This window comes from Rhinolophus sinicus, chromosome 12 (assembly GCF_057876585.1).
Source record: "Rhinolophus sinicus isolate RSI-liver-muscle chromosome 12, RSI-T2T, whole genome shotgun sequence".
Taxonomy (NCBI): domain Eukaryota; kingdom Metazoa; phylum Chordata; class Mammalia; order Chiroptera; family Rhinolophidae; genus Rhinolophus; species Rhinolophus sinicus.
In genome coordinates this window covers 54332178-54356744 of record NC_142512.1, presented here as the reverse complement: position 1 = coordinate 54356744, position 24567 = coordinate 54332178, and the positions used below count along the sequence as shown (strand labels likewise).

Sequence of the window (24567 nt, the reverse complement as noted above, 5' to 3'; positions counted from 1 at the left end):
TTCCCAGGGTCACCTGGGCGGGGGCCCTGCCCCTTTCCTCCATCTTTCTTCCAGGGCTCGGGGGACTGACCAAGGACCCCACAGTGGTGGTGTCATCTGGTCAGAACACTCTCAGCACCTGAGAGCGGAGTGTGACCTGGTGGCCACTGAAAGTGATGGTCCAGGAAGTCCCTGAATGTCACAAAAAGCTGCTAGAGACACTGTAAATCACTGCTTCACATACTTCACTTAAAGACCATATGGACCTTCTCAGGCTGGGACAGACTGAAATTATGACATGTTTCATCTTGATTGACAATTACCTTTCCCTGGAAGTTGGGGAACAGCCCGGTTACAATTACATCTTGTACAATAAAACGAGGGAAATAAAAAAGGGAGTCATTATTTTATGACTATGGTCTCTGGCAGTTGGCTGAGGAGGTAATCTTTATTCTCACTGCTCCTGTGTTTTATCATTTTATTAAGAGTTAACTCTCGATTATCCACATGTGAGCCAAAGAGAGGATTTTTATTCTCACAGCTGTTAGGGCTTATTACTTTATTATTCTTGGTTTAGGTTTGTCCCCAGGCTCCATTTGGGGCATGAAAAAGTCATGATTTCTTATGTTTTACAAGTGCACCCTTTGAATTATGTGCAGTAAACGTTTATAATCTCCATATCACTTCTTCCTTCTTCTAGGGTGGGCGGCTATTTTTTTTTCATTGTGGTAAAATACGCAGACCATAAAATTGACCATTTTCACTATTTTAAATACAATTCAGTGCCATTTAGTATACTCACAAAGTTGTACAGCTGCTTCACTATCTAGTTCCAAAACAATGCCATCATCCCAAAAGGAGTCCCCGCAGTAAGCAGTTACGCCCCATTCCTCCTCTCCCCCAGCCCCTGGCAACCAGCAGCCTGCTTTCTGTCGCTACACGTTTGCCTGTTCTGGACACTTCATCGAAATGCAATCATGCAATATGTGGCCTCTTGTGTCTGGCTTGTTACTTATCATAATGTTTTCAAGGTTCATCCATGCGGTAGCCTGTGCGAGAACTTCATTCCTTCTTATGGCTGAGTAATACTCCATTGTGCGTGCACACCGTGTTTTGTTTCCCTGTGCATCCGTAGATGGACAGTTGGGCTGTTTTCGCCTTTGGGCCATTGCCAATAGTGTTGCTGTGAACATCTGTGTTCAAGTGTTTGTTTGGACACCTGCCTTTAATTCCCAGGGTCTATTTCTAGGAGTGGAATTGCTGGGTTACATGGTGTCATGCGGGGAGGCCTGCGGGGTCTCTGCTCCCGCTCCCCACATAAGAACGCAGGACATGGTGAGGCCAAAAAGGAACACCCACGGAGCCATAGGTAGGGGAGTCATACCACTATATTCTCTCTGGCGGCACTATAGTCTCACTGGAGGCTGGATCCACACTGTCCGCAAACCACCATCCACGCTTGCCAGCCCAGCCACCATCTTCTTGCTAGCCCCCATTCTCTTTTTTTCCTCTCTCTTCTAGCGTAGCCACAGCAGTTATATTAGTGGCCAATGGCTCACTGGTTACAGCTGACGGCCAACTAGCCACAGCTGATGGCCATGCAATCACAGTTGATGGCCATTTACTACCTGAGCCAGCACCTGTCTATGTGAGGCCGAGAGCCTGGAAACTACTTTCTGGGGCTCAGCCCCCACACATGGCAATTCTGTTTCATTGACGGAGGAGCTGAACCACTTTATGTGCCCACCAGCAGTGGGTGAGGATTCTGACTTCTCCCCTCCAACTCTTGTCAGCTGGATGTTTTGCCCAGTTAACTCTCCTTTGTGTCAGTGGAGAAAAGAGGATTTTCAAGGTCATGCTCCTACCACTTCCCTAGCCTTTGGCCTTGGTGCCACGGTCAGAGTTTCATTCTGTGGTGCTGTTCTAGTGGGAGTGTCATGCAGGGTGTCATGCGGGGTCTCTGCTCCCGCTCCCCACACAAGAACGCAGGATATGGCGAGGCCGAAAGGGAACACCCACGGAGCCATAGATAGGGGAGTCACACCACTATATTCTTGCTGGCGGCTGGGTTGGAGACACAGGAAGCAGGAGCCACACTATCCGCAACCTGCCGTCCACTTCTCTGCAATCCGCCCTGCTAGCCCAGCCGCCATCTTCTTGCTAGCCCCCCCCCTGCCCTGCCCATTTTGCTGCTGGCGTAGCCACGGCAGTTATATTAGTGGCCAATGGCTCACTGGTTACAGCTGACGGCCAACTAGCCACAGCTGAGGGCCGTCTAATCACAGTTGATGGCCATTTACTACCCAAGTGAGCACCTTTCCACGTGAGGCCGAGAGCCTGGAAACTGCACTCCTGGCTCTGTCCCCACAGAGAGGTAATGGGGGGGCAGTAAAAGGGGGGCTGCGATGTCCTCTGACCTGGTAGCCGGGTGCTTTGGGGAGCCCAGGGGCAGGCTCACCAAGGCCCCTTTGGCAGAGTCATGGAGGATTTGGGCTTTGGGGAGCACCCCTTTCTGCCATTAGCTGTATGGCCTTGGGCAAGTCACCTTGTTGAGCTTTCCTTTCCTGTCTTAAAATGGTGTCGCCGAACCTGTTGATGCCACACCCATGGCTCCTGGACATTCCCGCTGTTCACCCTGACACCTGGACTCACTTCCTGTGCGGGGTCCGTCCCCCGGGGTAGAAGTGCCGGACACGTGCTGACGCGCTGTGCCCCCAGGAGGAGCCCTAACCAAACAGTGGACAAGGAGGGAGTTGGTGGACAGCTGCCCAGCTCTGGGGCGGGTCTCTGTCTCCCAGAGTCCCCACAGGGAGGGAGTGCCATTTGCCCACGGAAATAATTACATGAATGAGGCGCTTTTATTGGCTGTCTCCTGTCCCTACCTCACTTCCCACACCCTGACTGGAGCTTGCTGCATTTCCTTCCCGATTAAAGCATTAATTGTACTCTGATCCTGGCCTCCGAGTCCACTTCCTGGGGACCCAGCCATGACCTGTGGGGAGGGGATCTGTCATGCAGGGAGGCCTGCGGGTTCTCTGCTCCTGCTCCCCACATAAGAACTCAGGACATGGTGAGGCCAAAAAGGAACACCCACGGAACCATAAGTAGGGGAGTCATAGTAGTATATTCTCTCTGGCGGCACTATAGTCTCACTGGAGGCTGGATCCACACTGTCCGCAACCCGCCATCCTAACTGTAATCTGCGCTTGCCAGCCCAGCCACCATCTTCTTGCTAGCCCCCATTTCTTTCTGCTAGCGTAGCCACAGCAGTTATATTAGTGGCCAATGGCTCACTGGTTACAGCTGATGGCCAACTAGCCACAGCTGACGGCCATCCAGTCACAGTTGATGACCATTTACTACTTGAGCCAACACCTTTCTATATGAGGCTGAGAGCCTGGAAACTGCTTTCTGGGGCTCTGTCCCCACAGGATCCACCTGACCTGACTTGGTGCGGGGCATGGGGTGAGCCCTCAGTGGAGATCAGTGGTTCTTGTCACTGTTAGAATGGTTAATAGCTGTTTGTAATTATCAGTCTGTTTTGGGGAGCTCGTCTCCCTACGGGGAGAAGTGAACTGGAAACAAACATGGAGGCTTCTTGATTTCAGCATAGTTTTCTTATTCTATTAACAAGGCGCATGATACAAAATCTTGGGCCTTTATCTTATGAGGCTAGCACCCCGCTTTGATAGCGGTTTGTTTTCCTCTCAGGCTTGTGTTTTTCCGAGGCCGAATCTCAAATGAGCAGGCTTCTCCACTCAGGTGGGGTGGGGAGAGCCGTTGAAGGTGATAATGCTGGGCTGGATGCAAAAAATGGCTGTAGATAATCCACAAAGTGGATAATCAGCTGTGCAAAGGTGGGAGGTGGTCATGCTTATTTATACCCAAGCTGATACGGGGCGGGGGAAAGCTTGGGGGGGGGGGGCTGACGCTTGATGATGGAATGAGCCAGAACCTTGACAGAGCACGAAGCCCTCAGCTCAGCAGGGTCCTCAGCAGCACCTCTTCAGAATGAGGGGGCTGCCGGCCACAGATGCCTGCTGGAAGGGATGTGTTGCTTTCACTCACAGACTGCATCCTCCCTTCACGAGCCCTGATCCACCATCATATGTTAAGTGCAGAATCCTTAGGACCTGAATTAAAATGTCTCCACCTGTTAAAGATGGACTATTCTTTAACAGGGCTCCCCAAATGCCATTTTCCATCAGATTTTCTCACCATTAGCCCAGGATAGAAGTCATACAATCAAAGCGGAGTGATAAATGGTTCTCTCTGTACCCAGTTTTCAATACTGGATTCCCCCCCTCCCCGGGACTGGGGGAGGTGGGACAGAGGACAAAGAGACAGCAATGAGCAAGGAACTGACCAAGGACACAGGTCGGCCTGCAGCCCCTGCCCGCTCTCTCCTTACCACCAGTTGGCAAGTGCTCACAGGTACTTTCCAATTATCTTAGGCAAAAATAAAGAGGATCAGGTTTCTATGACAACCAGCTCTGTCCTCCCACCTGCATCCATTACGTGTGGAAGAGCCTCAGCCCCTGGCTGCCAGACCTCCACCTTCTCATTGCTACATGTTTGCACCGTCCATGGTGAGACAGAAACTGGGTCCCATGTGGCCCTTCATCCTGGTCCTCCGGCTGACCTCTGCCCCGGTGACCTGTACCTGGTCATCTCCACTCATCCCTGCCCACTGTCCCCCACCCCAATGTCACTAGCTGCCCCCAGCAGGCATGGGGTGGAGAGTGTATGTATATTTAGGACTGGGTCAGAAAGTAGGTGGTGGATGAAATGCCAAAATATCTAGATTTGTGCCCATTTAGAGTGTTCCCAGTTCTTCCCAATTTCTGCGTGCCACGTTGACTCAGTGCACTTTAGAACCAAGGAGGAGGGATTTAGGGATTTAGGAGGGAATGAAGGCTCCTGCTCCCTGACCCTCCAGAGCGCCCAAGGTTGGAGCTGTCCTGGCTGTTTGATTAGGTCTCTTCCGGGTCAGACCATGTGTCGTTGCTCTGTGGCGGCCACCAGTCTGCTCTTGCTGGCCAGGAATACAATGTTCTGGGCTGCATTTTTCTCCACACTTTCCCTGAGCGCTTTATATAAATACCTCCTTCACGGCCATCACCTACTCCATCATGGAGACCCATCAAAGGAAACAGCCAAGTCCATAAATTATTGCGCAGACCATTCCAAACAATAAGGCAGTTTTACTTACTGAACCATTAAATTTACATACTTAAATTCGACCCAACCAGACGTCGCGTGGGGATGTCTGAGAGCCAGGCAAACAATGAGTTTCGGGAAGTGCTATCGTGTTTTCCCACCTCTCACATGAAACTAATGAGGTGCTTCAATTAAATCATCATTACAATCACATCTTTATTTAGTTACTTAGCTGTGTTTGACCTGCTGCCTTGGGCAGCTGGGGCGTCCCCCCTGTGGCCTCCACTGTCCTGACCACTGCCAGAGGTCAGCAGGAAACCGGTGGGTGGCTGCGAGGCTGCTTGGGCCCATGGGTGCAGTGTTGATGGATATTGTTACCGCCTCCAGAATCTATTTGAGGCCGGCCTGTGGTTTTGTCATATCTGGAGATCAGAGCCAGCATGTGGGAGACACACACTTGACCCCAAGGGGTCTGCCTGGACCCCTACATTGAATCTGACACCAAGTCTGGCCAATTATGTCTTTGAAATATTTCTTGGATCTTTGCCTCTTTTCCATTCTTAACACCAGTGTCTGAGCCCAGGCCCCAGACCTTGTCCATTTGGTGTGACTCCAGCTTCATGCCCTGGCTGCCAGAACAACTTAAGGAAAAACTAAACCTGGCCTCGTGTGGCCCAGCTGAGGGCCCTTCAGAGCCCCACTGTCTGTGGGGGTGTGTGGGGGGAAGATCCATTCCTGGGCGTGGCATTCATTCCCGCCCACCCCCATCGACTCTTCCAGCTTTGTTGCCTGTCACTCTTCGCCTTGACCTTTACAGTTCATGAGAACAAACAGTCTGGGGTCCCCCAGGCCCCTGCCTGCGCAGTTCCCACCTTCGTCCTGCCACATTCCACGGAGACTTGCTTACGTAACGTCCTGGCCTAGCATGTCCTTCCTGCCTCTATTTTCTGGTGTAGCTGTAATTTGTCCTTCAAAGCACAGGCATCAGTCCCTCCACTCCTCCCTGTGACTTTCCAAATCCTCAGGTGGGGCTAAGCGCCCCCAGGAATCCTGTGGACTCACTCACGATGTATTTAGGAGGATGGGTTTAAGTGCCTGTTGAGGGGTGACTCACATCTATCTCTAAGCCCACAGCACCCAGCAGAGTCTGGCATACAGGGACGCCCCCAAAAGTCCGACAGGCAGATCCCACAGGGTCTGCTTCCTGGCCCTCTGTGTGTGTCCTCACTCTGCTGCCCTTGGCCCTAGGACACTCTTACTCTTCATTGGTACAGGAGTTAGACTCACGAGGGCCCTGATGGGGACATATTCCAGTCACAGGGCAGGTACCCACACTTTCCAGGTGCTTCTTTGGACAGTGGTGGAAATTAGGTTACAGTTGCATGTGTCCTGGAAACCACCCAGAATGCTTTGGGAACTGCCTTCTGGGGGCACCTCCTTGGAGTGTGTCACCCAATCGTTTTAAGAACTGGCCCAGGACAGATCCAGGCATCAGACCACAGGGGAGGGGACACTGCTGGTTCAGGTGGATGACCTCTGAGGTCACCCCAGTTCCATTCCAAGGAGGGACGCAGGAGGCCCCGGCTGCCTCTGCCCATTTATGCCCAAGTATACCAGGAAGTATCTATTCATAAAGTGGAGTGTGTTGCAACCCATCCCTGCCCAAGCATCAGGTTTGAAAAGCACAAACAGCCCCCAAAGGGTGCTGGTTTGCACAGATTGTGTGGCAACTGTCCTCCATCCCCCATAAGGTCAGGAGGGCACCCCGAAGGCAGAGACCCACCTTTCTATACTGTCCTCCCACTGCTTTGCTCACATCTAGGTGTGGTGTGGGGCCAGGGGTGGGGCCGACGTTTGGCTCAAGAGCAGTATAATACAAGCCACATCTGAAATGTTAAATTTTCTAGTAACCACGTTAAATGAGTAAAGAAGAAACAGGGGAAATGAAATGTAACAATACATTTTATGTAACCTAATATATCCAAAACATTATCATTGCAACATGTAATCAGTATAAAAATTGTTAAAACGATATGTTGCATGTGTTTCTGTCCCCAGCTTTTGAAATCCAGTGTGTATTTTACACCCACAGCCCCTCTCAATTTGAACTCACCTCGTTTCAAGTGCTCACAAACCACGTGGTGGGGGGGGTGTGGCTACCTGACTGGACAGTGCAGGTGTTCACCAGCTGCAGATGGAAAGGAATATCCTGAATTCTATCACTTGCCATTCCTCAGGCGTGCAGGTGGAGGCGGGGGCAGACAGCATCAGCCATGCCCCACCGAACAGTACCAAGGCCGAAGCAGAGAGGGGGGTGAGGGGGTATGGAGGCGCCAGTGTCTAAGTATACAGTGGACACTAAATATCCAACCTCAGCAGAAGCATCGAGAATGAGTTATTTATCAGGTCTGGGACGCAAAGACGCTTGCCATCAGGACCCCATGGACAGGACGGCCGCGGGTGCTGATGAGGCAGACCCTTTCCGGAGCCCTGCAGGAGAGCCTGGCCCAGGATGTCATCGGGGTCATGCCCATTGTGACGAAGTAACGCTCGCACACCGCCAGCAGCTGCCCAGGATCTAACCCGGGATTCCAGGATTTCCCAGGCAGCGACAACAGTCTTCCCAAGCCTCATGATTAATGGCTGGATACCCTGGTGTGAAAACCATTTAAAAAATGGCACTTTTATCACGGACAGTGTTCCACACATAGTAAAGGTCATATGTGATAAGAGCATTATCCATATTTCTTGGGCAAACACGCCTAACCTTGTAGAGCAGGATTCCTCGGTGGGTCAGCCATCCATCTCCTGTGCCTCAGAGGGGCCGAGGGCGCCGATTCTTTGCCAGAAGGGACAAGAGACCGCGGCCGTGGCACCACGCAGGGGCTTCAGACAATACAGTGACTTGTCTGCCGGCCTCTCGCTGTGTGTGGGGCACAGGGCATGAGGCCCCACAGCCTGTGAAAAGCAGCCGAGAAAAGAAAGTTTTCTGACTATCGGCAGCTGCTCCTGCCAGCTTTGACATCCTCTGGATGGTTTTGGAGGGGCCGCCCCCTCAGGTTGGGGTCAGGAGGGAGCCATGCTCATCTCGGGGCTCTGCTGCCCAGTCTGCTGCTTGGCTCTGTCACAGTGGTCTCCGCAGGGTTTCGGGAGTGGCCCTGTCTTCTCCATAAGTGCGGGCTGAGTGAGAAAATGCCTGAGAGTATGGAAGGCAGATGACTGGACAACTGGTCTACCTGCACAGGGGGGAGGCCATGTTCGGGGGCTATGGGAGAACCCTTGGTCTCAGTAACTCATGGCACAAGGCTGATCGGCCGTGATCGGGGGGATGGCTCACATTCCCCGAGCCCTGTGTGAGGGGACACCGGGTGCAGTGCTGGTGATTGGTCATAGCCTGGTAACCTAGGATAAAATCCACATGCTGAAATGTGGCTTTTGGGCAGTGGTGTGCTGCTAAATGTTTGACAGCCAGCTCTCTGAAAAACAAATGTGTGTATTTATCATAAATTTTACTGATATAAAGAATGTGTAGCACATGTTTACAAATAATATGCTCGTTTACAAATAATAAAATACGGTATTCCTTATTATAAATTCCATACAGCCAATTGATAAACACAAGGTGTTTTTGTTGATTTTTGCTGAACTCATATCTGTAGCCAACCTGTGGTTGCAGTTCAACCCTAATTTGACAATCTTGTGTGTGTGTGTGACATTCAGTGTAATGACAATGAGCCCGTTTTAATTTGAATCTATATTATTAACAGTCTATCACTTTCTTAAGTCTAGACAATCAACAAAACTATACAAATAAAGTCTTGATTTGTAGTTCACCGATTTCTGTGGTGTAAATCCTCCTGTTATGGGCACTTTCAAACCACAAAGTTGGAAAGAGATGTGTGGTAGCCACCCGTATAGAATATTTCCACCAAGAAATAGAAATAATCTCACGCGTGTAGCTTATAATAAAATACAGTGAACTAATTGGGAAATGTAGAGTCCTGAGTTTTTATTACCACTGTTTTTAATAAAATTTAATTGTGAGTTTATATAACGTGTTTTTTTTTTTTTTTAAACGGTGGGGTTTAACAACCAGTTCACAAGACTCCTGAAGATCTACTAATTGGATCTCGCAAGCAGGTAGAAGTTAGTTCCAGCATACCCCTGCCCCGGCCTGTGCAAGCTGCCTTGGCTGCTTCTCATGTTCACTCAGGATATCACCCTCTCCTCGGGTCTCACTGGGTTCCTTTGAGTTGTCCCTGCCCCCTGAGGTTTACACACACTGTTTCCTCTGTCTGGAACGCTCCTCTTCTTGTCCCTTTGCTGGGACACCTCTGCCTCCCCTCCTCTTTCCCTCCGTTCCCATCCTTCCCTTTTTCACTGCCTGTAGATTCCAACCTGGAGCCCGGGGTTTAAATTCCTCACATTATTATCTTACCTCCACCTGCAGCAAATAACATCACTGCCTATTATCTGTAGTTGTTGCTGAGACCTGTCTACATGTACCCCTGGATTCCTACTGCCCTCGCTGAGCAGCCAAGCGGGCAGTGTGCAGACAAAGAGAATCAGCCGAGTTGGCCAGGCGTGTGCCCTGCCTCTGCCCCTCCAGCCACCCTGTGCAGCAGGGGCTGGGTTGCAGGCCAAACACAAAAACGGCATTTGAATGGCTTCCTGGTTCCCTTTCCCACTCAACAAACGTGTTATCAGAAGGTCACGTCAAAAACGTAAATCTTGGAAGAGAGTAACAGAAGTGCCCGATGGATTACTAAGAAGTCTAAGGAAACTAGGGTTTTCTATATCTCCATTCTAGATGATTGCCAGTGGTGACGGAACCGAAACGCTTATTACTGAGCACGTGCAGAACAGGCTTCATTACTGGGATGAGAGGAGGTAGGGGACTAGTTGGTCTAGTTGGTTTGTTAGTTCATTCATTCGTTCACTCACTCGTTCATTCATTCAACACACTTGGGAGCCACGTGTTAGGCTCTGAGAAGGACCCCAGGATGAACTGTCTGCTTCTTTCCACTGAAGGACCATGGGTCTGCCCTCCCATCTCTCCAGGGAACAGAGCTAGGAGAAAGCAGCCTAGAATACGAAGGACACAGGGAAACCTCATTTTAAGTTCTAACCTTCACTTTGGAAGTTAATTATGTAAATTATCCCATTAACTCCATCTTCCCTGATTGGAAGGCTGGGCATGAGATGGAGGCTCTCGGACAGCCCCGAGACAAAGCCTGTGGGAACCGGGAGGGCGCGTCCAGGAAAGGTGCTGTGCCGTGTGGACAAAGGGACGGAACAGCAGGGAGACTCACTCACGGTTCAAGGCTCTTAGGGGGCAGTAGAGTCCAGCTGTGTCCACTGGGCACTGGCTAGGACCCGCTTCAGCACAAGGTGATGGATTTGGGCCAGACAGGAGAGGTCCACAGCAGAGCCTCGGAGCGGGTGGTCTGGGGGTGCTGTGGAGACTCCTCGGACTCCCTTTTGGCAGAAGGACTGTTTGCACCAAGGCCGCATGCTGGCTCCGCCCCATCTCCTGCTGTGTGTCCTTGCTTTTTTGGTGCCACTGCGATGCGCGCATGTCCCCCTGCTATTTCTTGCTTTGGGGGCTTTATCTCATGGTGCCTCCACCAGTGTTCTTTCTGCTCTTCCTACCTGTGCCCACCTGGCCAACTCCTTTGTATCCTTTCACCCAGCTGTATCGTCGCCTGGTTCAGGAGGTTTGCCCTAATACCTTGACCACCCAGAAGAGACAAGCACCCCCTCTCTGCACCCTCACTTTTCAGGTCACCTAGGATGTGTCCCATGCCATATTTGATGTGACAGGACTGTCTCGTTCTTGTCCTTGCTGCGTCATCACTTAGTGCACGCACACACAAGGCCAGCGCTGATGCACCTTGAATAAACTGAACAAGACTTTTTGGGGACAGGGCACACAGCAGAAGGCCTTCTCCCCGGAGGGCACCTCCTGGCATTTGCTGAATGAATGGGTGGCTGGGTGGGTGAGTGAGTGGGCGAGGCGTGTGTGGGCAGGCGTGTCCGTGTGGACGCGTGTGGGAGTGAGGAATGGGCCGCCTGGGTGTAGGGGCGGCGTACAGGCAGGTGTGTGCTTCTTGCTTGCAAGCATACACGTCGGGCGTGGGGCAAGTGTCCCTCGTAGCAGCCTTATTTTGGCTTTTCTAAATCAACTCAACTCCCCATGGTCTCAGGTGGGGCCCTGGCATCTTTGGGGCTAGAAATTCCTGATGCTGCAGTAATTGTTCTTGTTAATTACCAAGAAGCATCAAACGAGATTTTTTTTTCTACCCTTTAACTGTTATGCTAATTAGAATTGTAGAAGCTGTTGCTCTTGAACCTGGAGAGTTAGAGAAACATTTGCACGAATACCTGGGAAGCTGCCGTCCAAGCCAGTTATTCTATTAATGAGGTTCTTTCTGGTCATGGAAGAGCTGCTCCGGTGTGTGTGCACATTTGCCTGCGTGCTGTTGGAAGGGCCTGCCTTGTGTTTTGACACTTGCAGGCTTGGTGAGGCGGCAAGTCCCACTGCCTCTCCAGCACAAATCTGCGTCACTCACCAACTCCTGGGTGGCCAGGGGCTACGGCATGGAGGCAGGAGAAGTCATGAGCTCTTGGATTCTGGTCTTCACTTTTCAGGTCTACCGTGTTTCCCCCAAAATAAGACCAGATCTTGTATTCATGTTTGCTCCAAAAGACGCATTAGGGGCTTATGATCAGGGGATGTCATCCTGAAAAATCCTGCTAGGGCTTATTTTCCAGTCAGGTCTTATTTTCAGGGAAACACAGTAGTATCAACATTAATTAAACTTCACCCCCCGCCCCATTTTCCAGATTGGAAAGGGAAAGAGCCCCCAGGAAGGGGATTAATGAAGGGGACAGGGCCTTGTCAGCCACCTGGCTCAGCCCTTATCCTTTCCCTCCTCAAAACCGCAGGCCTGGGCCGGCCCAGTGGCTCAGGCATTTAGAGCTCCGTGCTCCTAACTCCGAAGGCTGCCGGTTCGATTCCCACATGGGCCAGTGGGCTCTCAACCACAAGGTTGCCAGTTCGACTCCTTGACTCCCACAAGGTATGGTGGGCAGCGTCTCCTGCAACTAAAGATTGAACACAGCACCTTGAGCTGAGCTGCCGCTGAGCTCCCGGATGGCTCAGTTGGTTGGAGTGCATCCTCTCAACCACAGGGTTGCTGGTTCGACTCCCACAAGGGATGGTGGGCTGTGCCCCCTTCAACTAGCAACGGCAACTGGACCTGGAGCTGAGCTGCGCCCTGCACAACTAAGACTGAAAGGACAACTTGAAGCTGAACGGCACCCTCCACAACTAAGATTGAAAGGACAACAACTTGGAAAAAGTCCTGGAAGTACACAGTGTTCCCCAATAAAGTCCTGTTCCCCTTCCCCAATAAAATCTTTAAAAAAAAAAACAAAAACAAAAAACTGCAGGCCCGTCCCACAACCACTTCGTGGCTGTGTGGGCCCAGCGTCTCCCTGTATGAAGGAACCCTGGGTGCAAACACACCTTAAAAGCCACCAGGTAGAGGGTGGGTCTCTGCTGAGGAGAGGAGCACAGTGAGCAGCAAGGACAGCTTTGCAGGCAGGGCCCTGGTGTCATTTGCATGGACCTCATGGGAGCCACAGCCGCCTGGCCTGCTCTGCCCTCACCTGGCGGGCTTTTGGTGGATGAGGATGGCCTACAAGGGCAGAAGCGAGGCTCTCGCTGCCAAGGAGCCTTCCTCAGCCTTACTCCTCTTCCCCATGGGCCCCTCCCAGGGATGGCTCCCCACGCAGTGACTCTCACTTCCCGTCTGAATATGCCCCCTTGTCCCTTCTCCTTCCCCACCATCCCCTTCCGTGCACCCAACACATAGCCACAGGTTCAGTTTCACAGATCCGGCCCAGGGAGCTTGGAGTCTGAAAACCTAAGGAAAGCTGGATGTCAACTTTGTCTGGTTTTCTAATTTCATCTCTTACAAGCTTTCAGGAAACTAACATGATTAAGCTGTTCACACGATTCATTAGCATCATGTTGGAAATCCAGTAGTATATTATACTGTCCGAGTAATCCAATTAGCACAATGTATCTATTTAATGGGAATATTAGCCAGTGGCCACTCCACACCAAGTTGTGTCCGCCTTCCCCACTCTTGAAGCATTTCCCCGTGGGAAGGGACTTGCGTGAGCACAGGAAACATCAAAGGAGAGTGAGGCAGCCCACGTCAAGGGTGGGGAGGGGGTGCAGGGGTGGCTATGATGGGGTGAGTCCTGCAGTCACAGATGTTTGGTGCTGAGACAGGATGGCCCAGTGGGAACAGAGTGAAATCAGATGGCACGGGGTTCCAACTGCAGCTCTGCCACTCACTTCGAGCTCTGTATCCTGGGCAAGTTCTTGACCTTAGTTGCCTCCCAGTTTCCTTATTTTCTGTGAAATGGAGATAAGAAACCCCTCCTCGCAGGGTGACCATTCGACAAGACGGTGAGGGAAACCTGGCTGGTGCTGGCTACACGGCGGGCAGCGTGCGACCTTCTCTCTGACCACCCAATTCTGTTGTCTTCAAAGACCAGGGCCCACTCCCAGCTACCTCAAGGACAGATGCTGCCACATGGCACTGCCATCGACATCCGTTGTCATGGTTACCGGCATCCCATGGGGCTTCCAGGAGGCACCTGGTGAAGGGGGTGTGGTGGGTCCTGGGGAGGACGGGCCTGTACAGGAATGTTTGCACCAAGACTCACCACCTCACTCCCAACTCCCTCCACCCTGGTGCTGGGTGTTCCCATCCCTGATTACACGCATGGCAGCCGGCCTTGCAAAGTGGGCAAACTCAGTGGTTCCCCTTGGACCATCACTGTCAAGGCAGCAGGAACCTGCGCTGACTCAGGGTCCTGGAGTCCCCTCCCCAACTTCTAGCCATTCCCAGCCACCATCCTGGGGAAGCACTCAGCAACTTTCCCAATTCACTGATTCTTTCCCTCACTCATCCACACAGCATGGGCTCAGGGGCAAAAGGAAGCTTCTCCACCTCGACAGCGAGCGGCCTCTGGTGGCCTTGCCCTCGACCCAGGACCCTTGCTTCGAAGGGCTCTGCACTCAGCTTCTTGCTCTTGAAATACTTAGTGATACTGATCGCCGTCCTGAAGTCCTTCCCACGTTTTGACTGCGGGTCCCCTTTGTCACCTGCACTGGGCCAGCAGATTGGGTAGCTGGCCCTGCATTCAGCCTCTGACAACCCCACATGCACATATCAGCACCCCATCTTACAGACAACAAAACAGGCAGCTGCCCAACAACATCGGGTAATGAGGGTCCAAACCTCTGAGTTTTTGCCATATCAGCTGCTTTGCCCGATGGCGGGGAACACACTCTCTCTGATTTGTTTCACTCTCTGGGGAGGTGGCAGGTGCCAACACTATATTACACCAGCCCATCACATCAACTGTATGTTGTAAAGGGACTCTGGCAAAGTGACAAGGACGGGAGCTACCCCAATCTCTGCCAGACCAATGCTGGGGACTCATATACCCCCACCCCCATTTGCCTTCCTCTTTGGGGGAGTATGGAAGCCTGTGCAGCTTGGGGAGCAACGTGTTGAGGCCTGTGGAAGGCGGTGCCATGCCCAGGTGCTGGCTACCTGCCAGCCAGAATAACAGAAAAACAAAGGGATCCCCCACCTGGCCACTGGGCATCTTCTGTCCAACCTGTGTCCATCCAGGCTCCCCTCAGCCCGCAAGGCTCAGCCGTGTGCTTGGCACTGAAGTGGACTCTCTCCCTTCAGACACCCCAGGACACCCACAAGTACCCCCAGAGGCCTCCAGATTCACCCCTGACCCTGGCGCTCCCCCTTCGCCCCCAGCCCTGGAGAGCGCCTTTGGAAGGCTCCCCGTGGAGCTCTCCGGTGCCCCTCCTGTGACTGAGACGTCCCCACCGTGTGCCCCCAGACTAATCACTGCGCTGTTCCACCTTCCACACTAATGACAGGTGTGCGGTGGAAGAAGGCTGCCTGCTGCCAGTGCTTTCGCTGACATCACACCGCTCTGTGCCCAGCAACACACCCTCAGGCAACTGAAATCCTAATAGGTTCCTCTAACTGCCTCCTGCATCAATTTTGACACCAGGCGCTTTCTTCTTCCTCCCCACGGCTTGCTTTATAACTGTCATTGTCATTGATTTTGACTAAAAGAGAAAGAAAAACCCGCTCTGTGCTATTACCATTGTAAGTCAGCAAGGCAGAGCGCTCTGGGGAGAGCAGGCGAGGAACCGGGAGCCAGGGGTTTGGGGCAGGCGTGCACGCAGGAGGCTCCCCACGGACCCTGTGGGGGGACAGGGGTCAGTGAGGGGAAGCGAGGGAGGCTGGGGTGCTGATGGCAGGTGAGGTCCCTGGGGGACCCTCGCCACCTCCTCCCTTCTACCTGCATTTGGGGGAGCTGGCTGAGGGTCCCATTTCAAACCGCTTTCTGGAGCAGAGTCAGAGCCAACCTGAGTGCGAACAATAGAGGAGGGGCCTGTGTGTCTGGTGACAAAGGCAGACGGGGGAGGGGCTACATAGTGTCCAGGGAGAGAAGCCTCCGTCAGGGGCTCTATCCCTTGTGGTCCCATCGATCCTGGACCATCTAAACTGTGTGCGGGGTCCCCTCTGTGGGCTCCTAGGGTACCCCAGAAGCAGGCTTCCAGTGCACACTGCTCTCACGTAACTGCATTGTTTTCAGTGAATGTTTTCCTCAACTGCATAGCCTTTCTAGTGCTTTTCACCTCAGATCAAGCCCCATGAGGACCGATGCACCCCAATTTCTGATTTGAAAAGCATGTTGATGGGGGGGGGGGGCGTGAAGGTCCCTCCAGGTAACAAAACTGATGACAACATCCCTCATGCTTCCGTGTGCTGACTGACCCTGGCTCCCCCTGTGGTCTTCTGCGCTGGATGCATTTCCAGAGAAGGGATATGCTGAGTGGCACAAGGCATGCTCTAGATTGTTCTGTGGGCCCCGGGGGAAGGAATGAATGGGTTTCTTGTTTCTAAACCCGTCACTTGCTGGCCCTGTGCATCCCTAGTTCAATGATAAATCAGGTTCTGGAATGTATGACTGAGTCAGCTCCCCACCCCATTGCCCAGCGCAAGCCCGCGGTGCCCGCCGTGCCCACCTGGCACGGGGTGGAGAGGAGGGCTTTTTACTGGTCTGCTGCCCCAGACACCGTGTCATGGGGTGCTGGGTCCCTGCTCTTGGCCCTCTGGTCTCCTTGGAGAGTTTTATCTGTGTCCTCAGGCCCTGCAAGGGCGAGAGGAGGGTTCCTTTAGGTGGGGAACATGTGCTAGGAAACATCTTCGGGGTTTGGAGGAAGGCAATTGGGACAGACCCCGCCCTGGGGTCCCTGGGCAGCGCCCTGCCTGCAGAGGGAGTCTTTCCTGGGGAGGGTCTTGAGGAGAGCCCGTGGGTGGGCTTCTGCTGCTGTGGCTTGGCGAGAGTGACGCCACTGCCTGTCTTCCGGGATGCCAGGCAGTCCTACTTTCCCACCCTCCACCCCATGGGACTGGTAAGTGGGCATCTCCCAGCTGGACTCAGGATGCCACTGCCAGCAGGACAGCCCTGTGCTCCAGCTCTCCCATGGCGATCCAAGGCCCGGAGCTGGCTCTTTCTGAGGGATCTGCTGAGCCTCCCCTGGCGCTGGTGGTTTCCTGCATTTGCAAAGTCAGGGCACTGAGAGGATGTGGGAGGGGCAGCTTCCGTCTCGGCAGCTGTTGCTGGGCAAGAATCCACCCCCAAGTCTGCCATTGGTCCTACTCCCTCTTCTGGGCAGAGTGGGGAGTGCTGCCCGCTCCCAGGGCCCTGGTCCACTCCATCACCCAGGCTGCCCGGTGGAGGCCATGACCACCAGCTTAGGTGCTCCCCCAACTCCGAGGCCAGCGCCATCCTGGCGAGCCCTGCACAGAGAGACCGAAGCAGAGGGACCAGCCACATCACTGTATGGCAGCTGCAGCATCACGTATCCTGCCTGCTGCCTGCGTGGCTCGCCCTCCTCTTCACCCACCCAGGGCCTCACCCCTTCCCAGGACTCTGTTTTTGATGGAAGAGCAGGTGGGCACCCTGGCCCTAGCTCTCCCACCATCCTGTCTCCTGGAGTGCTGTGCCCGGCACCACAGACAGCCAGGGTCTCTCTCAGGCTGTGCACCCTTATGGAATGCCAGCTCCCTGAGGGCAGGCCCCGCTGACTTCTTCTCGGCTGTACATTCAGCACCCAGACAGCACCTGGCATAGAGCAGGGGCTTAGGACACACTGACGAATAGAGAATTATACGAGCGGTAACAATACCACATCGCTTTCCCAGCCAGAATTGGCCAGTGTGTGCCCTTCCCCTGGGAACAGAACTTGATTTCTGGGAGGCCTCGGGGCCCCAGGAGAGAAGGAGCAGATACGGGGTGAAGTGGCTGTGTGGTGGCAGGAAAACTGAGCTGGCGTGGTGGGATAAATGGCAGAGGCTGAGGGGCCGGAGAGACAGGGCAGTGAGGACAGACCCTGGAGAACTCCAGGAAGACTGGGTCAGCAGTGCCCTCCACTCATCAGGTCTCCTGCCTCCAGCCAGAGTAGCTGGACGGGCCAGCCTGTGGCCACGAGGGTAGTTAGGGTAGGAGACAGTGTGTCTAGTGGGTAGAGCACAGGCTTTGCAGGGACACAGACCTGGGTCCATATTTCTGGGTGACCTTGGGGACATCTCTCAACCTCTCTGTGCCTGTTTCCCCATCTGTTAAATAGGAACGACAGCAATAATAATGAGCTTCACAGGGTTGTTATGAGGAGACAATGTGCTGATGTATGAGAAGGGCTTAAAACAGTGCCTGGCACATGATACATTTTAAATAAATGTTAGTGAAAAGTTGCCAGCAATAATAATAGCCAAAGCAGGGATGTTGACGAAAGTCTTAGAAAACAAGAGGCCTGGGTTTCACACCACACAACCACAACTGGAAACACTGGTCTCAGGACCACGCCCCTGTCAGTTAGGGAGGGCGGGCGGCCACCGGGCTCCTGACTTTGTCTGGGGACCTTTCTGTGTCAGGTGATAAGAGGACTTAGGCTTGTGGGACACCTCTCCAAGGGCAATCACCTGCCACCTTCGTTCCTTCTCTGGGCTGTAAATGGGCCAGTGACCATGAGCATCGCATTTTGGGTGAGGAAAACCAGAGGCGCAGGTAGTTAGTAACTTGGCCAGAATCACACCTTCCCAGTCAAGGAGGGCCAGAGCCCACGTCTCTGAGCTCTGCTCAGAGTTCCTGTGTCCTCATGCTAGGCTGGGCCTCTGAGGCCTGTTTATTTGTTTGTTTGTTTACACATAGCCATCGACAGTGCTGGCAGCCCAGATAATCCCAGGGAGGGGGTGGACCTGAAGCTTACATAGGAATGTTCTAGATTGGGCTATTATGATCACATTATGGCCATGCACCACGGTTCTGGTGCCTGAGAGGTTACAAAGGACTTGCTCACTTTATTTCTGTTCTTCCCAATAACCTATGAGGTTTTCATCCCACTTTACAGATGCAAATGAGGCTCAAGACACAGGGGTTTACCCAAACTCCCAGGACCAGTAAGTATTGTAAAGGCCAGACTTGCACCGAGATCTCTGGGCTCTAAGCCGAAAGGTGCCCTCTCTGAGATCTAGCATCCTACGACCTGGCCAGGACCCGAAGGTGATCGAAACTTTGCTCCTCTGGGAAGAAATCTCAGGCAGAAGCTAAGTCCTGTTCTCCAAAAGAACCGTGTCCCATCATTGACCCATCACAGCCCAGGTGATGCTGGAAAAATCGTGCTCAGGTGCAAAGACCCCTCCCCCACCCCATGCTTGTTCTAAAAAGGGAGCCATCTACCCAGGGAACATTCCCCAGGAATAATTGCTAAAAGGCCTAATTTTGGAGATAACCACCGTTATAAACGTCTCATTACTTTAATTAAAGTCTCATCCATCACTGACGTGCTGTTCCCCGAAGCAAGGGGCTAATGTGGCAGCAGCCAGTGTGCGTTCCACCAAGAGGCAGAGCGTGTGTTACATAGCAACCCGCCCAGCCTCCTGATTCGGATGCTGATGGCCCCACCACATCTCACAAATGTCCCGTTTCCTCCTTCAAGATCCCTGAAAACACCCTGACTGGCCCCAGTGCATGAGAGGGAAAGCTGGTGAGGCTGAAATGGCATTGGATGAACAAGACCGATTGCACAGACAAAGAGGTGGCCCCAGGGGCAGTGCGCCTCAGGAGAGAGCTGGTGCAACCCCCAACGAGCATTTTTGTGTTGGGGTATCGGGGAGGTATCTGCCCAACAGGGTCATAATTACATCAGTTCATTGAAACCCTACTCGGCACGAGGCCCTTAGTAACAGCTCCAGTTTCTAATTCCCGTTTCACACGTTTGGAAGCAGAAGCTCGGAAGAGGCAGGACTGACTGACATGAGGCCACTTAGCTCATAGGTGACCCAGGCAGGCTTTGAGGTCTGTCTGTCTGTCTGTCTGACTCCAGAACCTTCCACACAAGCCTTGATGACAGAGAAGCACCACTCACCGAGTTGAGGGGCAGGATCCAGGACCGCCGGCCAGAGGAGGCCTGAAGGGCAAGGCTAAGAGAACACGAGAAGGACGGAGCTGGTCTTGCTGGAGCAGAGTGAGGGGAGTGAGAGCTGACAGGCGGCAGGACTGGCTACCCTTCAAGGACTAGGAAAGGTCTGAATGCCAAGGGCAGGGGGCTAGAGGGCCATTCTGAAACGAACTCTCATCTCTCATGCTGGTTGCTGCCTTCTAGCGGGAGAGGCTAGGCTGCAGCTGGTGGGGTGAGGGGAGACTAGTGTGGAGGGGGCTCTTCCACAGGGTCTGGGAGTAGGAGGATGGGGGCGGGTAGCTCCAACTAGAAGGATAACCCCTGGGGCCTTCTGGTGGAACCAAGCCCAAGGGACCTTGGACAGACTGGGATGGGCTTGGATGTCAGCCGGGGTCATCCTGGGCCTCGAGATCTGGATAAGGGACCCCACTGGCCCTTTCCTATCCCCAGGAAGTTCACCCTGGCAACACTGCTCTGCTATGTCTCATTAGCCTTTGGGGATTTTCTGTAAATGGAATCATATAGGATGTACCGTTTGAGTCCGGTTTCCTTCGCTCAGTGCAGCGGTTGGGACACCCATGGTGTGGCACGACGACACTTCACGCCTTCGTATTGCTGAACAGATTCCCGTTTCTTCATCGTTCCCCTGTTGATGGACAGCCAGGTTGGTTCCAATTTGGGGCTATTATGAATAAAGCTGCTATGAATATTTACATACAAATCTCTGTAGGGACATTTGGGTAACTATCGAGAAATGGGGTCGCTGGGTCGTGCAGTAAATGTGTGGGAAACTGTGTAAGAAACGACCAGATTGGTTTCCCCAGCAGCTGACCCTCTTTGCATTCCCACAGACACTGTGCTCCCATTTGCTCCCTCCCCACTCCCTCACCAGGCAGCCAGAAGGAGCGCTTTCCAAATAATCTTTTCTCATTATTAAAAAAGTAATTTTAACACATGGGAAGACATCCGTGTCACATACATGTGAGGGAAGAGCAAGGTAATGACACGAATGCCTGCAAAGCCCCAGACCTGGACCATCACCACCCTACTGGTCTCCCTCGTGCCCTCTGGCCCCCTGCCCGCCCCCCACCCCCACCCGCCACAGCCCGGAATTCTGTGTTCATCATTCCCAGCCTTTTCAAAAAGAATTTTATCCTTATAGGTGCAATCGTCAACACTGTGATATTCATTTTGCTTGTTTTTAACCTTCCTTAGAAAGGTAAGCTGCACGTTCTGTTTTTGTTTTTGTTTTAACCCAATATTCCCTTTCAAAGGAATCACTCAGGCCTTTGCAGGTGGCAGGAATCCATGCCTTGTTAAATCCACATAATAGCACACCGGTGAATACAGCAAGCTATTCACCCATTCTCCTGTTGATGGACATTTGGACCCTCCTCCCTGATGTTCAGCTCTTATATAGCACTAGCTAGAAACATTCTTGTGTATGTCCCTGGATCTGCGGGTGCAAGACGGCCCCTCAACATATGTTCTGGAAGGGGGTGCCGGGGTCATAGGTCGTAAGAACATCCAGAATGATTTCTCTTCCTCGTCCTTATTCACTAGCATCTTTCCCGTCTCCCGAGCCCCAGCTGTCCACCAGCTTCTGTGCTGGCCTTACACATCACTTGTATCTCATTCAATTCTCAAAATCACACTGTAAGGAAGGTCATATTATTATCTCCATGTTACAGACCAGGATCCTCAGACTCAGAGAGGGTAAGTTACTTGCCCAAGGTTGCACAGCTAGTAAGTACCAGAGCCAGAGTCGACTCCAGATCCCATGGTTTGGCACAAATTCCTCGATCTCAAGGCCCCCCTGCCGTCCCCCCCAAACACCCAGCACTCTGGGGTGCATCTGTGGGACAGTAGAGGCGGCCAGATGCAGGCTGACCTGTGGATGAGGACAGAGCCGTGCACGGTGCCTCCACAGGGAGCGTAGCCGCAGCCGAGATCTGGGCTCAGCTGCAGCAGCCTGGTTCCCGCTGCGACTGGCACGCAGGATGCCCTCCTCACAGGGGAAGGTGGCCAGCCCTGCCTTGCTCACGTTTTCCTTTCTCGTAAGTGGCCACAAGAGATGCCATTTTCCTTCACAGAATCTGGTTCCATCCAACCGTCCCTGCAAATAGCCCATCAGCTCAGCCCATCCCCAGGCAGCGAGAGCGTGAATCGGGATGGGAGGGAGATGGGACGTCTTTTTTCTCTTCCTGGGGTTAAACAGCCCAGTTTGAGGTAAAACAAATTCCTTGCTGGAGATGATCACCTCCAGCTGGGCCATAGAAAGCCCCATTTAATCAGATCATTTAGCACTGAATCACGCTAACAAGATGACTGGGCGGGGCTAAGCTCCAGGGGGGTGGGGCCAGTGTCTAGGGGATGAGGAAACTGCATGCTGGTGGCTGGCTGGGCAGGCTGCAGGGGCAGAGGCGGGGCTGCAGGAAGCCCTTCCTCCCGGGGTGAGGGGCAGAGGACAGGTTGCTGTCCTCAGTCCAGTGGGGTCTGCACCGAGGGTAAGAAGGAATTCTCCCCCAGCCTCTGCTTGGGACCGACAGTGAGAGCAAGTGAGTGCCAGCTTCCTGGGTGGCCAACATGACCACATCCTTGGGTGTTACACTTGGAGGTGATCAGGAAAACTCTGCCCCAAACTGGGTCCCATCACAGAGCGTCACCCTCCCTGATATTGCCAACTTCTCGTTCCTTCTGGCAAGGCCCCTGAGAGACCCCACTTAAAGTGTAATATCTGAGAAAGGCAATACATTAATTCACTAGCATCCATTCATACTCTAGCGAGAATTAGAAGTCCCAGTAGTCCCGTCACTCCTCTGAGACTCAGAAGGGCTGGGGCGCCTGGTGGAGAGGCTGTGCCGTGCCGGAAGGCAGGCTGGTGTCAGCCATGGAACCCTTTTTGTGGGTCCCTATTGAAGACCGCTGTTTTCCAAGGAACTCAGTCTGGGAAATTCTGGTCTAGTAAGTGGTCAAGACTTTGCCCCAAGCTGTGAGGATGCGCAGTGCCTGTCACAAAGCTCCCACAGAGGACCTGTGCTGCTCTTCAGTCCCACACGTCTTTGCTGTTTTATTTGCTCTTGTAGAGAGCCACTCCCTCTGTGTATTTGCACGTCTCGGTCCTCCTGTCCTCCCATCTGTGCAAAGACTGATTTCCTCCCTGCCCTTCTTGCTGGAGATAAACTCTCCAAGCTTTGAGTGGATGCCCATGGCCTGGGACCGATGTGTCCCTGTCCCTGGCTGGGTGGTGTCTCATCCACCAGAACTGCACTTTCTAGTTAATCCTCAAACATTCAACATGTTCACTTAATTCTCATAGCACTTTGCAGGGGGTGATGTGATCACTCCATTTTACAGATAAAGAAACTGAGCTTCCACCAGCTTTGCACTCCTGCAAGAATGATCCCTGTGCCTTGGCCCACCCCCACCTGCATCTGGGGCTCTCGAGCATCCTTGACTGGGCTCTGTCCGCCACCTCCAGCCCTGTTGCCTTGGGCTGGTATTTGGGGGCGGGGGACTCCCAGCTAGTTTCATCTTTGCATTTGGCCACTGGCCAGTTCTCTTACCCTTTCATTAGCAGACAAAGGTTTCCGTTACTTGTTTATTGTCCCAAGTTTTCTATCGCTTCTGTTTGCAGCTCAGCAGAAAAGAGAAGAAAGCTCAGAGCAGCGTGCCAGGCTTTGGAGGTGTGCTGGAGCTGTCTGCACAGATTAGCGACTTCACAGCGGTAGCTTGAAATCAGCTATGGTGGGAGCATTTACACCACAGGAATTGGCAAGTGCGACAAATCAGGGATTTTTTCCCCCCCTTGTAGAGCTGGTTGTTAAACATTTATGATGGCTGCTTTGAGAGGGTGCCAGGCTGCTGTTCTGTTCTCCTGCGTCTGCAGAGAACAGACTGCCCCTCCCCTGAAAGTGGGGGTTGAACTGTCCACACAGCCTACACTGCTTTAACTGGGCTTGAGGTTACTCAACTCCCAGCCAACACCGGCACTTATTTAAAAAACAAACACATGTAAACAAACTGAGCAAAATGAGGTCCCCACATCGAGTCGCAGAACACGGTCTCTGTACACAGAGCTGGTCAGCATGGTCCGTCACAGCTTTCCTGCCTTCCTCTCCCTGGGCCAACCTTTCTGGAAGGTGGAGGTTCCCGGGGTTCCCGGAAGTGTGAGTGTGGGGGGTGGGCGTGCAGTTGCTCTCCTGTGTCCTCCTGCCCGACTGTGAGTCAATTACTGAGCAGGTCAGGCCCAGCTGTCGGAGTGGCACTGCCAACACTTCCTTGACAGAGTTGCATTAAAGATTCAGAATATAAATTTGAACAAGGATTAACCATTCCCAGAACAAACAGCGCACCGCACTCCTCCCTGCACACAAACCCCACCGCGTTATCCAAGTGCAAACAGGGAGGATGCCCAACATTTCCTCTCTTCTCGCCATCTCCCTCTTCCCCACCACTCGTCTTCCATCAGCAGAGTCCAGGGCTGGTGGGTTTTGGCCTGTTGGACAGGCAGGCCAAGTGTTGGGGGAGCAAGCGGGGCCCTTGGTCCACCTGCGGGAGTGGGTAGTGGCTGAGTGAGGCCCTTGCAGTTTCCCTTTTGTCCCTTAAACTGCAGAGGCACAACTTGTCCCCATGCAGCTCCTAACTCAGCATCAGCAGAGTCTGAAAGCTGAGAACAGGCCAGGAAGGAATCCCAGTTGCCCTCACTGGCCTCCCCTCTGTAGACAGATAAATCACAGAGATTATGGAATTGACATCTTGACCCTGGTCTGGGGTCTCCTGGAAAATTCCGATGCATGAGAAAGACAGAAGGAAGAGAAGCCATGTTGGCTCCAGCCTAT

At 52.9% G+C, this 24567-nt stretch overlaps 1 protein-coding gene across 11 annotated transcripts in view; it reads right to left on the bottom strand.

The window, feature by feature from the left end:
• Positions 1-21991, bottom strand: part of LOC141568886 (uncharacterized) — a 29164-nt gene extending 7173 nt beyond the window's left edge. For 2 of the 11 annotated variants that reach the window (XR_012492155.2, XR_012492154.2), the window contains exons 1-2: positions 21618-21991; positions 20259-20408 (exon numbers count right to left, since the gene is read on the bottom strand). Coding sequence is in view for 2 of the 11 variants with exons in the window: in XM_074319992.2 (XP_074176093.2) it covers positions 13564-13570; positions 13731-13854; positions 15359-15459; positions 16289-16413; positions 20259-20408; positions 21618-21857 (747 nt within the window). In the remaining 9 variants the exon portion in view is untranslated. Of the gene's footprint in view, positions 1-3912; positions 8098-8119; positions 16414-19693; positions 19749-20258; positions 20409-21617 lie in introns of those variants that run through there. The other 9 variants (XR_012492152.2, XM_074319992.2, XM_074319993.2 and 6 more) reach the window with 9 other exon arrangements.
• Between the last annotated feature and the right edge of the window lie 2576 nt (positions 21992-24567).